We start from the raw sequence: 16,319 nt of genomic DNA on the forward strand, positions 1-16,319 counted from the left end.
TGTTGGGTAGGGTAGGCTAAGAGACAGGTCTCAGGACACCCAGTGAGCTTCATGGCAGTGGGGATGTGAACCCAGGTCTCTCAGGTCCTAGTCCACTACACAACACATCTTTATAGGCAACCCTACCCATGTCCACCCAGAAGTCCTATTGAATTAAATTCAGCTTACTCAGAAGTAAGTGGGGTTATTTATTTTGTGTATAAACCTATTTTAAAACCTATATATATATATATATATATATATATATATATATATATATTAGAGCGCTCATTAGGGCCATAAAATTATAAACAAGGGACAAATGTATCGACACTGAAATCAGTTTAGTACCGGTATGTTAGTTTGCCTCTTGCCCTTTAATGTTAACATTTCCAGCCCGGCTCACAACAATAGAGAGATCGACAGCAATAAGTTCAAAACCTCAACCGCCAATACAACAACGGCTGAAAAGCCGAGAAGGCGGAGAAGGCGATGCCATTCTAGGCGAAGACGCGAGCAAGCACTTGGCGGAGAGCCTCGACTCGCTCCGCGGGGCCCGGGTGAGGCTCTCCAAAAAGATCCTACGCCTGCAGCCCGGCCCGCTCCATTGCATTGCACTGCAGCGCCCGACGGGGGTCCCCAGAAAAGACCTACGACGGAACTTGGGAGCGCTCCCTTCCGCATGTTTACTCGGGAGTAAAGCCCTCCAGCTGCGTTAGACGGGTCGGACTCCCATGGATGCGCGCAGCAGCAGCTTTGCGCAAACCGCACTGGGCGGCTGCGCTGGCGCCGCTTTGCCCGCTGCTGTCGGGGCGGGGCTGGGACGGTGACGGATTCCCGGTCTCGCTCCCTCCCTCCCTCCCTCGCGGGCTCCGGTTCCCGTCGTGCTCCGCGGCGCTGGAGGCGGGTTGGAGTTTAAATCCTGCCGGCCAATGAGGAGCGCGCTCGGGGCTCCGTAACGCTCCGGCTCTAGGTTTGAAATTGGTGCAGCCACCGAGCAGAAGCCGTCGGCCGGGTCGCTGCTGCTGCTGCTGCTCATCGCTGTCACGGAGCCTGGACGGAGCGCACAGCAGCGCCATCCTCATTCTCAGGCCCAACGGGAGCGCAGCGCAAGGAGCCTCCGGAGCAGCATCCGAGGAAGGCGTCGGGGATGAGCGCGGCGGTGCCCAGCAGAGGGTCCCGCCCGGGGGCGTCGGCGGCGCCTAGCGGTGGTGCCGGGGGGAGCCGGGCGTCTTCCGCGGCGTTGAAGGAGAGCAAGGCCATCCCGGAGGTGCTGCTGGACCCGCGGAGCCGCCGGCGGTACATGCTGGGGCGCTTCCTGGGCAAGGGCGGCTTCGCAAAATGCTACGAGATCACGGACGTGGAGAGCCAGGAGGTCTTCGCGGGCAAGATCGTGCCCAAGTCGCTGCTGCTGAAGGCGCCGCAGAAGGAGAAGATGTCCATGGAGATCGCCATCCACCGCAGCCTCCACCACCGCCACGTGGTCGGCTTCCACGGCTTCTTCGAGGACGCCAACTTCGTCTTTGTCGTGCTCGAGCTCTGCCGGCGGAGGGTGAGGACCCGGGAAGGGGGAGGGCGCGCAAAGGGCGGCGGCCGCGGCGGGCTCGGGGTTCGCTGTTCGACGGGGCTGCCGGAGGGGCGCTGCAGAGCCCCGGGCTGGGGGGGGGGTTGAAGGGACCGACCCTCCAGCAGCCCCTGGCTAGGCAGGCCTGGGAACTGCCAGGCCGTAGCCATAGCTTCGGTTTGGCAAGGGGAGGGCGTGGATCCGGTTCCCCAGGCGACGGCCTCTCGGTGGGGTAGGGTGGGCGCCTTTGTTGGCCGCGTTCCCAAGCGACTGGATGTGTCGTTCCAAGTCGCTGTTTTCGGCACTTAGGGGATAATGCAAGCCCTTCTCTGAGCACCTGCAGAGTACCTTCCCCGTAATCGCTCACCACGACCAGCCCCCATCAAACAACAGCCAGGCTAGGTGGTCCTTCTCCTTAAGTCTTGACCTATCTGCTTTGTAGGAAGATTCCCACACTCCAGAAATGGAGGGTTCCATCAATAGCCTTTGACTTATGTTCAGCTGCTGCTGTCATCTCCTTCCTAAGTTAAACTTATTTGGGGTTATTGGTTTGTTTTTGTTTTATCGTGTATTTTGTGTCCTCATCTTGTATTTCTGTGTTGTGAACAGCCCTGTGACTTTTGGATGAAGGGTGGTATACAAATTAAATAAATTGAATAAAGGAAGGCTTGAACCTTCCATCATTCTCTCATCCCTGGCTATGGAATGAGATGACTGGTTCTGAACAGCCTCACTGAGATCTGGGAAGTTGAGCAATACATGAAAGCACCAGAGTTTAGCTGTCAGTTTTTAGCTGGGAAAGATGGCCTTGGTGCCTTAGGGGTGATGAAACTGGTCCACATTTCAAAGGTCCCAGAAACTGCCTGTAGTCTACCTGTCACCTGTCAACCCCTCTTGCCCGCTGGCTGAGCTGTGGCGATCCTAAAATCATAGAATTGTAGAGTTCGAAGGGATCCCGAGGGTCATCTAGTCCAACTCCCTGCAATGCAGGAATCTTAACAAAAAAGCTGGGGATGTTTGCAGACCTTTAATTAAAAGCGGGGAGGTTGGTATACCACACAGCTTTTGTGACAGGTACCAAAGGCTGGTGTGAATGGGGAAGCAACATCACATAGGACCCACTCGGAGATGGCAGGAACCCCACTGTGAGGAGGAATATGGGGCAGGGCAAGGAGGTTTCAGGTGGGTTTGAGGTTGACAGAAGTAGACTGTGGGCAGAAAAGGTAATATTGGCGTCCTTGCATTTGCCTGCCAGTCAGAACATCAGAAGAGACCCGCGGCAGAAAGCCGGTGTGGTGTCGTGTTTACAGTGTCAGACAAGGACCTTGGAGAGCAGGGTTCAAATCCTCACTCAGCCATCAAGCGCACTGGGTGTGACCTTGGGCCAGTCGCTACATGTCAACATCTTGCTAAAATCAGTGATTTGAAAAGCACAATCCACTCTCATGCCCTGGCCAAACTTTCCAGGGGTGGCGAGAGAGTTGCTGTGAACTGCATCATATTCCATTCCAGCCCCACACTTATTTGTAGGGAGGGGGCTGTCTGTCACTCACTGGACGGAGCTTCCTTGGCATCTCCACATAGGGCTGGGAATGCCCCCTGCCTGAAACCATGGAAAGCCATGGCATTCTCTGACTCTGTATAGACAGCGCTGATCTAAATGGACCTGCAGTCTGACGGTCTTCTAAGGCAGTGTTTCCCAACCTTGGGCCTCCAGCTGTTTTTGGACTACAATTCCCATCATCCCTTGCCACTGGTCTTGCTAGTCAGGGATGATGGGAGTTGTAGTTCAAAAACAGCTGGAGGCACAAGGTTGGGAAACACTGTTCTAAGGCAGCTTCCTGGAGAGGAGCTCCTGCCCGCCTTGGTCAGTTCACTGACTATCTCCTTAAGGTGCTTTTCTCATTCCTCCTCCCTCTCCAAAGTCTCTTCTGGAGCTGCACAAGCGACGGAAAGCGCTGACGGAACCCGAAGCTCGCTACTACCTGCGGCAGATCATCCAGGGCTGCCAGTACCTGCACAGTAACCGGGTCATCCACCGTGACCTCAAGTTGGGCAACCTGTTCCTTAATGACGACATGGAGGTGAAGATAGGTAAGGGGGTTGTGCAGGGTGGGGGGCCTGGGAATTATATGGCCATGGGCTCACTGCCTGGGGAGGGAGGTTTCCTATCGTGCTGCATGTGGAGGGGAAAGAGAGCTTAAGCAGCCTGGACACAAAACAATTGGATGCCGGCTGGTGCACCAGAACACCTGTGTTTTTTGCTCATTTAGCTTGGAGGCAGTTCTTACAATCTGATGGTGTAATCTAGGAATTTTAGTGGGCTTTATCTGGCTTCAAAATGTAGGGTTGACATATTTCAATACAAAAATGCCAAAAAAAATGTGATTTTTCAATTGACCCCTAAGATCCAGGACAAAGTGCTGCCTTTTGGAAATTCCCCCCAGATGTCAATTCCACCTTGAAATCCCGGTAATGTCCGGACGTATGGCAGCCCTACTCCAAATGTGTATATTTGCCTTCTATTGCATTATTTCCCAGGCTGAGTGCTTCTTGGGATGGGACAACTGTCCGGTTTCTACCTGTTTGAACTAAATGACTCTTATTCTTATTCATTTATTACCCACTCATCACCCAAAGGTCTCAGGGTGGGTTTCAGCATTCAAAGCAATATTTAAAAAAGAATTAAACAGTTTACAACCATATCGTTCGGAGCCATCAGTATTGTGGAATGGTACTTTCCCCAAAGTGCTGCTTGGGTGCAGAGCAGGCGCCCTGTACCAAGAGGTGTGACATCTTCAGAAAACCTTGTTTCCCTCTCCCTATGCTTTCAATTAGGCTGAGGGCTGTAGGTTCCCCATCCATCTTCTAGTGCTTTCAAACTCCCATCAAAGGGCACTAAAAGGAAGCAGACAGCAATTCACAATTCTCCCCTTACCAGGTTGTGGGAGTGGATTGGAGCATAAAAATATTTATACTGCACCTTTTGAAGGAGCAAATCTGCCTTAAAACAGCACTCTGCTCCCTGCAAAAAAGGAAACCTATCCTGTGAGAGTTCTCCTTGCCAGCGTTCCCCAAACCTTCCAATGTGAAGCGTGCTTGTGTTAAAAATCCCTTTCCCTTTATTGGGCCTTTACATCTCTGACTGCCTCTGAAAAGGAAGCTACTTAATGCTTCCATTTGTGGCTTCTCTGGCGTAGCCTTGACCAAGGAAGCCTCTGTGTTCCTCCTGTTTGTCCAGGGGACTTTGGCTTAGCCACCAAGGTGGAGTACGATGGCGAGCGGAAGAAGACCCTGTGCGGGACGCCCAACTACATCGCCCCAGAGGTGCTGGGCAAGAAGGGACACAGCTTCGAAGTGGATGTCTGGTCCCTCGGCTGCATCATGTACGTTTTGCTGTGTAAGACTTGAGTGGATTTAATGGATACCAGGGGTTTTCCTCATCAGTGCTGGCGGGAAATCAGTAAAGGGGAAGTTGGGGTAATAAAGTCAGGTGGTGTTAGAACTTCCAATCTTTCTCTTCCCTCCACAAGTTGCATAAAAATGTGCAGTCCCGTCCCCCTAAAACACTTCCAGTTTCCTTTCCAGGGGTGCCTCTCACGGGGGAGGGACTTTTCAGGGATGTGCCTGGTTGTATCACTTGTTCTTGGTGGGGATGACTGCCCAGGACAAATACCTTTGGTGTTGGGAATTCTCGCCCCAAACATCTGGAGAACATCAGGTGGGGGGGCTGGTTTAGGCACAGCCTGTCTCTGTTCCGCTCTGCACAGACTGGAAGGAAGCAGGGAGTCTCTTACGTTCTGCTCCCTCCATCCCCACCTTGGATGTGCTGGGAAGGGGCGAGAAGCAGGGTGGGTCATGCTCTGTGCATTTTGAGGAACAAGAGTTTCAGCGGTGTAAACATGGCTTGTTCCACGGAAGAGGGAGAGAAAGGTAGCTAAATGTTTGGGTGGGCAGTGGGCTCCCTAGCGTTCCTCTCCACCCCCAGCACCCGCAGTTGATGGGTTTCCATATATGGTCTCTCCTTTCAGGTACACTCTCCTGGTTGGGAAGCCCCCCTTCGAAACCTCCTGTCTGAAAGAAACGTACATCCGAATTAAGAACAACGAGTACACCATTCCATCGGTACAGCCTTCCCTGGATACGGGAGAGTCTGGAGTTGACTGGGGGGGGGGTCAGAAGTGGGCACCCCTTAACTCCTGAAACTGGAGTTGGCAGCAACTGGCAGGGGAATTTTGACTCAGATTTCTAAGCTGAGTCGTTTTGAGGGCTCAAGGTGGGGTGAATTTGGGGGAAACAATCGAGTCTGCACAAAACACAGAACTGAAGCTGCCCCCAAAGCAGTTTAGGGTTATGTCTACATAGCAGAATTCCATTTAATGAACAGAACAACATCTCTAATGGGCCAAAGTTTCCCCAATGCTGATTATAAGCTAAAGATAAGAAGAACACAGCAGTGAATTATTCGGGCCTCTTTTCCCCCTCAACCTCCTACTTCTTGCAATCCCTGCTCCCCCCCCCCCCCCCATTTAGCCATGGTTGCTTGCTTCCTCTCCCCACCCTCCATTTACCTTACCACAAGAGGGGGGCGGGGAGGTGCCGGTACTGAGTACCGTTGAATAGCGCCAAAAAGAAAGCCCTGCCCATATGGAACCTAGAACCTGGCCTTGTGCTCTGGGTGCGAGCAGAAGAAGTGCCTGCTGTATTAGGCCAAACAGGGCTGAATCTAGTCCAGCATTCTGTTCTCAAAGTGACCACCCAGATTATGGGAAATGTTCAAGCAGGATCTGATCCCAAGAGGCCTCTCACCTGCTGTGGTTTCCAGCAACTGGCATTCAGAAGCATTGCTGGCTTCAAATGTGGTGGCAGAGCATAGCCATCCTGGCAAATAGTCATTAATAGCCTTCTCCAGTAATTTGCCCGATCCTCATTTAAAGACACCCAAGCTGGTGGCCATCCCTGCTTGAGTGAGTTTCATAGTTTAGCCGCGTGCTGTGTAAAGCAGGACATTTTAGCAGCTCATGCCCTGCTTAGAGCTCATGGCTGTGGGGCTGGTGCGCCTGCCTGTGTCTTGTGTTTGTTCCATTTCCCAACGCTACTCTTCCTCCTTTCCAGCACATCAACCCCATAGCTGCTACCCTCATCCAGAAAATGTTGCGGTCCGACCCGGCTGCCCGCCCCACCATTGATGAGCTGCTGACCGATGAGTTCTTCACCACGGGCTACATCCCATCACGGCTGCCCACCACTTGCCTCACGATACCCCCTAGGTTTTCTCTGGCCCCCAGTGGGTTTGATGCCAGCTTGAGGAAGCCTCTCACAGTGGTCAACAAAGGTGAGGGAGTGAGCAGGGGAAGGCTTGGGTGTGCTTGCAGCCCAGGTAGTAACTTAATAAGGGGGCTGGGGGGGGGGGGAGTGATACAACAACACCTAGAATATTCCATAAGACTCATCAATAGACAAGGAAAATGCCTGTACAGTTGTACGTTGGATCCCGAACGCCTTGGAACTTGGACGGTTTGGCTCCTGAACGCCGTAAACCTGGAAGTGATTGTTCCAGTTTGTGAACATTCTTTTGGAACCCAACATTTGAGAGGGCTTCCACGGCTTCTGATTGGCTGCAGGAGCTTCCTGCAGCCAATCAGAAGCTGCAATTTGATTTTTGGAAGTCGAGTGGACTTCCGGAACGGATTCCGTTCAACTTCCAAGGTACGACTGTATTTATTTATTTCATGAAATGTATACACTGCTTGCTTGTAAAAAAACAACCCCAACCTCAAAGCAGTGTACAAAAAAAGGGTATAACAATAAGATTATCACTAAGAACAATTAACAACAATAATTTAAGACTTAAGTTAAAATAACAACGGGCCGAAAACAGATTAAAGCTCGCTCCAACTTTCTAAACATCTGGGCCAACAAGAATGGTTTTTAGCAGGCATCTTACAGCAAAGATGTAGTGCCGCCACACTAAAAGATTGAATACTTACAAGTGCGGAAGGGGGATAATGTGGCACCTGTAGCTGTGCCAGTTCTGCCAGTGAAACCCAGGCAAAATGGAGTGAGCCGAACTTGTGGGAAAGGTGTGTGGGTCTGGCTGAGGCTGCACAGGGTGTGATCTCCAACTGGGAAGCTGAGGTCCATGAGCCAAGAGTGGAACAAGGCAGCATCCCATGCATCTCTCTCTTTCCTACACAGGACCAGAGAGCCCTGCGCTGGAGAAGGTGCCCGAGAAGGAAGAAGAGGTGGCCCTGCGGGAGCCCAGGAGTCCTGTGGACAGCCACTTGGCTGACCTCCTGCAGCAGCTGACACTGGTCAATGGGTCCAATCCCGCAGAAAGAGCACCCATCAGACAAGGTGTGGTCCGTGTGTGTGTCTTGTACCTGAGCCAGCTTTGCTTGCCTGTGGGCTCCACTTCCTTAGCCTCCATTTGGTAACCACCATTCTCTTTTTCAGAGGAGGCTGAGGACCCAGCCTGCATCCCCATCTTCTGGGTCAGCAAATGGGTGGACTACTCGGATAAGTACGGCCTAGGTGGGTAGTCGACTGGGCACAGCAGCAGTCGGGGGGGGGGGGAGTGCACCTTGGGAAACAGGGCCATGAGGCAAAGTGAAGCAGTTGCCTCTGGTGGCAGATCCAACCTCCGCAGGGTGTGCTGCTCACCCTTCTCCAGCCTCCTTTTACTCCCTCTCTACCTTCAGCTCAGGGAGGCGGTTGCAAAGGAAGAGGTGGGAGGGTATTTTATGTTTTGCCTCAAGTGGCAAAACATCCCAAGTTGGTCCTGTTGGGAACAGACCAAAAACTCACCTATCAATGAGGCAAGCCCATGTTCCAAGCTGCCACCCTTACTACTTCTTAATCATTTAAATTTTTATTTTCCTGAGAACAAGAATAATAAGGGGGGGAGATACATGGAGGGCAGGGGACGGGGCGAGACACAATTTCAGGAACCGGGGAAGTCCGCAAGATAAAATAAAGAGTTGCTGGTTCCCTTTATGATGCTAATGTGGTTTTTGTGGCTATACACATTTTTATTTGCATGAATTTTGCATGACTCAGATTAAAAATGTTGGGGGGAAATACCAAAAGTAATTGGGAGAATACCAAAAGAAGCCTTGACCTAAATCCAGGGGTGGAACATCTGTCCAGAAATTACCATAAGCGAGATGTTGGCAGGTGGAGCCGTTGGTCAGCATTTATTTTATTCATTCGTTTGGGTTCAAACCTTCCTCCCAAAGGAGCCCAGGGTGGTAGGACTCACTAAGGGGCAGGAGCTTGCAATGAAATTGTCCAGATGTGATGTTATTGTCTGTGGTGCCTGTGATTAGTTGGTGCTTCCTGTATGAAAGAGGAAGCCTCGGAGCTCTGCTTCAGGGTCAAAACTTCTGCCAAAGCATGACCAAGGGGCCTCTGAGATCTGGTGGCATTGATTGATTAACAGATAATAAGCACCTGCTTTGCGGTTAGAGCCCCTGGCCACTCGGGTGGGAAAGAGTCTTGGGTTCTCTGCGGGAGACAGCTGAGACCACGGAAAGGCAAGATTCTCCTTGGTTTGGAATTAAGGCAGGTTTTGAGTGCTCCCCTCTGTTCTCCGCACCCCAGGCTACCAGCTGTGCGACAACAGCGTTGGGGTCCTCTTCAACGACTCGACCCGCCTGATTATGTACAACGACGGGGACAGCCTGCAGTACATTGAGCAAAACGGCTCTGAGTCGTACTTCAACGCACGTTCCTACCCAGAGGCTTTCAGCAAGAAGGTCAGTGACTAGAGCCTCGTGGTGGTGGCTAAATCTGACCATGTGCAAAGTGCCCCTACCTTTGCCACTGAGCAGCTGCCTTTCTGTATCTGAGATGAAGGTGTGAGCGGCTTCCAGCCATCGCTCGGCCCCAGGGTATTTTTTTCCCCTTGCGAAAGAAACCACCATTCTCATTTTGGAGAAGGGGCAGCATCGATGTGAGGTTGGGGGTCTGGTGGCAACAAGAGGGCTGTTGGCTCTTGCTGGCTGCAAGTAGGAGGCTACTTAAGAACGTAAGAGCAACCCTGCAGCTGGCCCAATGACCCATCTAGTCCAACATCCTGTGGCCACTGGGGGCCAACCAGATGCTCCTGTGGGAAACCAGCAAGCCGGATGGGAGCCCAGGAGTCCTCTCCCCTGCTGTGGTTTCCAGCAACTGGTATTCAGAACATTGCTGCCTACAACTGCAGCACAACCATCATAGCTTATAGCCATCTCCTCCCTGAATTTGTCTAATCTTTTAGAGTCATCTAGGCTGTTGGCCATTTCCGTCTCCTGTGGCAGTGAGTTCCATAGTTTAACTATGCGCTGTGTGAAGAAGGACTTTCTTTTATACTATTCTGGTGTCTGTGTGGCTTAAGGGGGGGGTGGTGCATTTAAATCCTGCTGGGCGGAGGATGCCTTTATGAGCTCTGGGCTTCTGTTGCCAATAACCTTTTATCAAGCCTTGCAGGGTCCTTTGCTGGAACGTAGCGTTTTGAGGCCTCCCTCTGCTCTGCCGCTGTTTTGCTGACATGGGTCCTTGTTTTTGTCTCCTGCAGATCACGCTGCTGAGCTATTTCCGCAACTACATGAGCGAGCACTTGCTGAAGGCGGGAGCCAACATCACCCCCCGAGAGGGAGACGAGCTGGCCCGCCTCCCTTACATGTGCTATTGGTTCCGCACTCGCAGCGCCATCATCCTGCACCTGAGCAATGGCACTGTGCAGATCAACTTCTTCCAGGTGACCTAACAGGAGCGGGGAAGCTCTCTCTCTCCCCACCCTGCCAGCTTGCATGTATTTGGGGGTGGGTTTTGAAGCTAGAAATTATCCCCCCCACCCTCCAAAAGGGACAATCAATGGGTTCCTTAGGGAGGAAAGGTGGGCTTAGAAGTTGAATTAATAATAATGGCTAGCTGGCTGGCTGGCTGTCCATGCTGTCAACTGGTTCAGCTTGGGGTGTCACAGGCATCTCTTCTTGAACAAGTTTAATGCTGCCCCCCTCCCAATACTGTACCTAAAAGGACCCTGATGGATCTGGTCAATAGCCCATCTAGTCCAGCATCCTGTTCTCACAGTGGCCAACCAGGTGCCCCCTTGGAAACCTGCAAGCATGACCCGAGCACAAGAGCCCTCTTTCCATCTGCGGTTTCCAGCAACTGGCATTCAGAAGCATTGCTGCTGTCAGCTGTGGAAGCAGAGCACAGCTACCATGGCTAGTAGCCATTGATGGCGTAAAGGTGGAACTGAGAGCAGGCAAAGGAGAGGGATTGTGTGGTAGATGCCTCCAAGGGCACAGAGGAGGATGCCCTGGCTTCTTTGCCTTTGTCTCTCTAAGGGGCAAGATTTGAGTCTCTTCCTACTCCAGTTCCTTTGGCTTCAGAACTCCTCTTGGGATCATGAAGCCGACGTGTTTGTGGAATGCTGTTCTGGCATCATCTCTGACTGCTTACAGCAAAGTGCAGGGAATCCTTACAGCCCAGGGGCCGCATTCCATTCTGGGCAGCCTTCTAGGGGCCACATATCAGTGGTGGGTGGGGCCAGAGGCAAAAGGGGCGGAGCAACCGACACAAACATCACCCTTGTGCAGCAGGCTAGATTTTGACATGCACTCATCTCCTCCATCCAGGTGAGCATGAGGCATGAACAGAGTTGAAGGGTGCATCCCATCCAGGCATATCTGAAGCTGGGCCAGTGATGAGGGTGGCCTAGGGAGAGTTCTGAGCACAAATGGAGGATTGCATTCAGGCCCTGGGCATGAAGTTACCTGCACTGGCTTAAATGGATCTAGAGCAGGGCTTCCCAAACTTGGGTCTCCAGCTGCTTTTGGACTGCAATTCCCATCCTTGACCACTGGTCCTGCTAGCTAGGGATGATGTGAGTTGTAGTCCAAAAGCAGCTTGAGACCCAAGTATGGGAAACCTTGATCCAGATATTCCTTATATCGGGAATAGCCAGGTTTTCATGGGCTCCAACTCCCACCCACCCCCCTCCTTGGCCAAGCTGATTCTAGGACCAACAGGAGTTGCCAAGGCCCAGAATAGTCATCATAGGCACCGCTGGTTTCCCAGCTTTGTCTTGTTATGTGGTTTTACAAACTGCTACCTCGTATTGCATTAATGCCACCATCCTAATCCCCTGTGGCTGCCTCTCAGAGCTGAAGGAGCCCAGCTGGTGCTAATTTGCCTCTTGCATGTCTCTTCTCCATCCTCTGCCCACAGGACCACACCAAGGTCATCCTGTGCCCCTTGATGGCAGCCGTCACCTACATCAATGAGAAGCGGGAGTTCCGCACCTACAAGCTGAGCCTGATTGAGGAGTTCGGCTGCTGCAAGGAACTGGCCAGCCGCCTCCGCTATGCCCGCACCATGGTGGAGAAGCTGATGAACTCCAAGCAGGGCGTTCCCTGCCCCAAACCTTCTACCTAGCACCTGGCTGCTGGGGTTGTGCAGCAGTGAAGGACTCTCTCGCTGTCTCTTCCAGTTCCAATACCGTTAAGGGCTGCGGCATTCCTGCCCTCCCCTCCCAGCTGGGGTCACCTCTGCCTGGCTGTGTCCTGGCACAGGGGTCAGGCCAGGGAGTGGCTTCTAGCTGGGCGGTGCTCCTTACAGGGGGGCTAAATGCCCCCCCAGCCCAGCCTAGAAGACTCTTTATTTTTTAAAAAAACAACAACCAAGGATTTCTTTTCTCCCGATTCTACTGGAGAAAAAGCCCCCATTTCTCCCTCCTCTCAGCCCAGCCCAATGAGGCCTCTGGTGCAACTTAAGAGTTGGGGGTTTCGGTTACACCATGTGAGTTACTTGTACGTGGTCTGTCTGCTGAGCCTTCCTCTTGTGGGCACTCTCCCTCCTCTTCCTGCTGTAGTTAAACTGTCTGGCATTTTGTTCTTTGACTCTAAGCAACCAGATTTTTAAATATTGAAACTAAAGTCTACACCAACTAAACTTTTTGTACATTACTTAATAAAGAAGATTCTCTGGAAGCATTCAGCGGGGTCCTCCACACTGCCTTCTCCACCCTTGTAACTCTGAAAGGGGTTTTTGGCCGCTTTTGCACATCATCCTCTAATAGAGTTGCAGATCCCAAGTCCTTGGCTGCCTTTACTCCCTGATGTTTCTTGCCTGGGGCTGCAAGTCTCCTTCCCCACAGAGAACAGGTTCCTAGGGGACATATTGAAATGGCTTCTGCTCTGCTGTAAGAAACTGTGGCCCCTTCGTGCCTTCCCTGCATGGACACATTGGGAGAAGTGAGCCAGGTCCCAAAATGACAAGCCCAGAGGATTGGGGCACTATCGAGCAACAAAGGATTGGTTCCCTTTTAGATTCAGAAGAGCCACTTCTGCAACTCCTACAGAAGAGACTCATTGGCTGCCTCTTCCCTTTTAACCTAGCTAGGACTGCCCCACAGCTGAGCTCTCCCTTTCAGGTGAAAAACGTCCACCAGCCCTTCACAGTTGTGATGCTTAGACCTCTGGTCTCCAACTCTGCAGCATGACTAGTCTTAGCTTTGGAGGGATTCAGCAGGGGGAGGGTAGTGATTGTGCCTAAGCATCATCAGTGTTTCTTCTGCGAAATGGGTATCTTGCAGTGCGTACAGCAATCTTAACAGTAAAAAGAATTAAAACTTGCCAACCTTTAACATAGGGTGCTGATGCCATGCCTCAGGATGTTTCACAGAGCAAGCGTTGGATGCAGACATGAGGAAGATGACCATGAATATTAATTGCAGGGGAGGAAAAGCAGGAGGGAGCCTTTGCTTTCCTACTGCCCTCCAGCTTATCTGAAGTGAAACTCACATCTGCTTCAGGCAGCAAAGCTGTAAGGTGTTGGCACCAAGGATGCACCTCCTAATTCCTGGACCAGGTATGGGGAAACCGTGGCCTTCCAGATGTTGAACTACAGCTCCCAGCAACCTCGGAAAGCATGCCCCCAAGGATCATGGGAGTTGTGGTTCAATATCACCTGCAGGGCCAAAGGTGCATCACCTGTCTAGTGCGAAGGCCAGGGCATCCTGAGCAAAGGGGCTTCAAACAGCTGTGATGTGGTTAGCCGCCTCCTGAATGCTTGAGGGGAGGCTGCAGCTGCCCAGTATTGGCAACTCATGTTGCTGCCCGAGGACACACACCCTGCCTTGAAGGTGACTGGGCTTGCAAATGGCAGCATACATTTAAAGTGATGATATTGCAGAAAGCAAAGAATCCTGGGAGCTGTAATTTGTTAAGGGTACTGGGGGTTGTTAGGAGACCCCTGCTCCTTGAGCTACAATTGACAATCCTCTGCAAACTGGGAATTGTGGGTCTATGGGGGGAGGGTCTGCTAATGTTTCGAATTTAATATGCCATTCGGGCTGAATATCCTAGAATAAAGGTCAGTCTCATGCCACACCTCCTAACAGCAATTTTCGCAAACCTGCTGCCCTCCCAAGGTCCTTTCAGCTCAGTATTGTCTACACCAGGCACCCCCAAACTCAGCCCTCCAGATGTTTTGGGACTACAATTCCCATCATCCCTGACCACTGGTCCTGTTAGCTAGGGTGATGGGAGTTGTCCCAAAACAGCTGGAGGGCCAGGTTTGGGGGTGCTTGGTCTGCATTGGCTCGCAGCATTGGCTCTTTCAGACACTGAGGACTGAACATGGGACCTTCCGATCTGTTCCTGAGCTGGCCTCTGTGTGGCCCCCCACCCCCAGCTCCTGACTCAGATGGCCCACCCACTTGGTTCACCACAGCACTATGAAACAACAGAGTAACAGTTTATTCTCCAAAACAGGATTACATACTGTATTATAAAAAACAAGTCACATTCCTTCAAGTTCAGAATGGTCTTTAAAGAAACAAGTACAGGTGCAACCACTCTGTCCAGCCGGCCCAGACCCCATACTCCATCCTAATGGATCAGCCCCACAGCCAGGAAAGCTGTTAAGGTACAGCAGTAAGTACTGTTTCCACCCTACACAAGTCAAGAACAGGCAAGTGGACAATGCCTTGGAAACAGCCAGCTGGAACTGAGTGCCAGGCAGCCAGGTTTCCTGCAGAAGTCCGGCCTCCGGAGTCTCCTGTTGGGCTCTGTCCGAGGCCTGGCTTCTGGAAGAGAGCGCCCCCACCCGGTTGCCAAGAGCGGGCTCGGCAGAGTCCATGTCCTGGAACGGGCCACCTCGATGGCCAGGAAGCTTGGCACAAAGGGGTGTCTCCTTCCCTCGAGCCGAAACTCTTGCGCTCCGAGACCCAAGTGGCAAGTGGGGGAATGTGCGCAGTCCGCCGCGGGGGCGCCAGATGCATAACAAGGGCACTTGCTTCTGTCGTCCCGTGCGGTTGGACGTGTGTCTTTTGGGACTCGATCCCCTAGCCTCAACCCACCGGGGAGAGGCGTCTCTGCATGGCTCGCTACTCCTGAGAGGCAAACGCGCTCCGTTTCTTCCTCCTGCTTCACTCGTGCTCGACGACATTCGCTTCCTCGGCCGCCCCGTCGGCTGCCTAAGAGGAAAGGGGCGCCGCAGCGGCCGCTGGGCTTCCTCCGACGCTCCGGCTAGCAGATGGCGCAGTTGGGGCTTTTGCTCGGGCGTCGCCGCGTGGACGCCGTCGGCTCCTTGGCCAGCGGGTCGGGGATGGAGCGGCGCCGGAGGGCCGGACTCAGGCGCCCGCTGAGCACGTCGACTTGGCCCAGCAGCTCCTGGAAGAGCCCGACCACGTTGCAGCCCTGCTTGGCTGACGCCTCGACGTGGCGAGCGCCCCACTCGCGCTGCACTGTGGCGGCGGCCAGGCGGTCGCTGTTGCCGGTGGCCGGGCCCAAGTCGGACTTGTTGGCGACCACTACAAGGCGCACCGGGGCGCCGGGCTTGGCTTCCAGGATCTCATCGCGCAGCCGCTGCAGCTCCTCGAAGGAGCCCGGCTCGTGGGGCGAGTAGACGAGGGCGAAGACGTCGCCGTGTTGGATGCAGAGGCGGCGCATGGCCGGGAAGCTGTAGCTGCCGCTCGTGTCCAGCAGCTCCAGGCGGAGGCGCAGCGTCGGGCCCGGTGGCTCCAGGTCCAACTCCAGCACGTGCAGTTCCTCCACGGTGCGACGGTGGCGGGCCTCGAAGGCGTCGTGCAGGAAGCGGCGGATCAGCGCCGTCTTTCCCACGCCCGCTGCGCCCAAGAACACCAAGCGCACCCGGGCCTCTGGCTTCAGCGACATCGTGGAGCTGTTTATCTCTGGTCCGTCCGCTACGACGGGGCGGCCGCTTTATCTGCTGCGGCTGCAGCCCGCGGCCAATCGAACAGCCGGAGGAGGGGCTCGGGCGGGCCGGTCTGCGGTGGGAGGGGCTGCCTGCTGGCCGCCCGCCAGCCCGGGCAATTGTTTGCTTCGCGGGCGCGCCCCGGAAGGCTCTGCGCTCTGGGAGCCGAGCACGCGCTAAGGGGCTTCTCAGCATTGGCGACAGGACTTCGCTGCGTGGTTTCCCCTTCCCCGCACAAAAGACTAAGCCTCTGTTCTGGTTTTTTTTTTTACAGATGGCAGCAGACTGAGGCAGTTTTTGTCACAGTAAATCACTTCCAAGCACTTAGAGGTGATGGATGATTTAAGCAAGATATAAATCCTGTTCGCAACAAATCATGGGTATTCTCTCAGCATTAGCCCCCTGCATCTGCAACAGGGGTGTGTCACTGGCCCACCTGACAAAGGTGTTGTGAAGCTTGCTTTCGTAGGCAAAGCACTTTAAACACACCAAAGAACTTATTACAGTACTAATAATACCCAAAGCTGCATACAGGCTGCACACACGCGGTGCATTTAAAGCACCCCAA

The 16,319-nt window shown here is 53.2% G+C and overlaps 2 protein-coding genes across 2 annotated transcripts; one reads left to right on the forward strand and one right to left on the reverse strand.

Annotated features, from left to right (window-relative positions):
* Positions 1-921: 921 nt before the first annotated feature.
* On the forward strand, positions 922-12,525 carry PLK1 (polo like kinase 1). Its single transcript, XM_028706148.2, has 10 exons — positions 922-1,531; positions 3,469-3,637; positions 4,785-4,929; positions 5,575-5,668; positions 6,659-6,878; positions 7,742-7,900; positions 8,000-8,077; positions 9,146-9,300; positions 10,101-10,283; positions 11,762-12,525. The coding sequence occupies exons 1-10, from the start codon at positions 1,130-1,132 to the stop codon at positions 11,966-11,968; spliced, it is 1,812 nt and encodes a 603-aa protein (XP_028561981.1). The 5' UTR covers positions 922-1,129; the 3' UTR covers positions 11,969-12,525.
* A 1,752-nt stretch (positions 12,526-14,277) lies between these two features.
* LOC114584779 (ras-related protein Rap-2c-like) lies at positions 14,278-15,843 on the reverse strand. The gene has a single exon (XM_028706867.2). The coding sequence runs from the start codon at positions 15,709-15,711 to the stop codon at positions 15,064-15,066; it is 648 nt and encodes a 215-aa protein (XP_028562700.1). The 5' UTR covers positions 15,712-15,843; the 3' UTR covers positions 14,278-15,063.
* Positions 15,844-16,319: the final 476 nt, after the last annotated feature.

Source organism: Podarcis muralis, chromosome 14, assembly GCF_964188315.1.
Source record: "Podarcis muralis chromosome 14, rPodMur119.hap1.1, whole genome shotgun sequence".
Taxonomy (NCBI): domain Eukaryota; kingdom Metazoa; phylum Chordata; class Lepidosauria; order Squamata; family Lacertidae; genus Podarcis; species Podarcis muralis.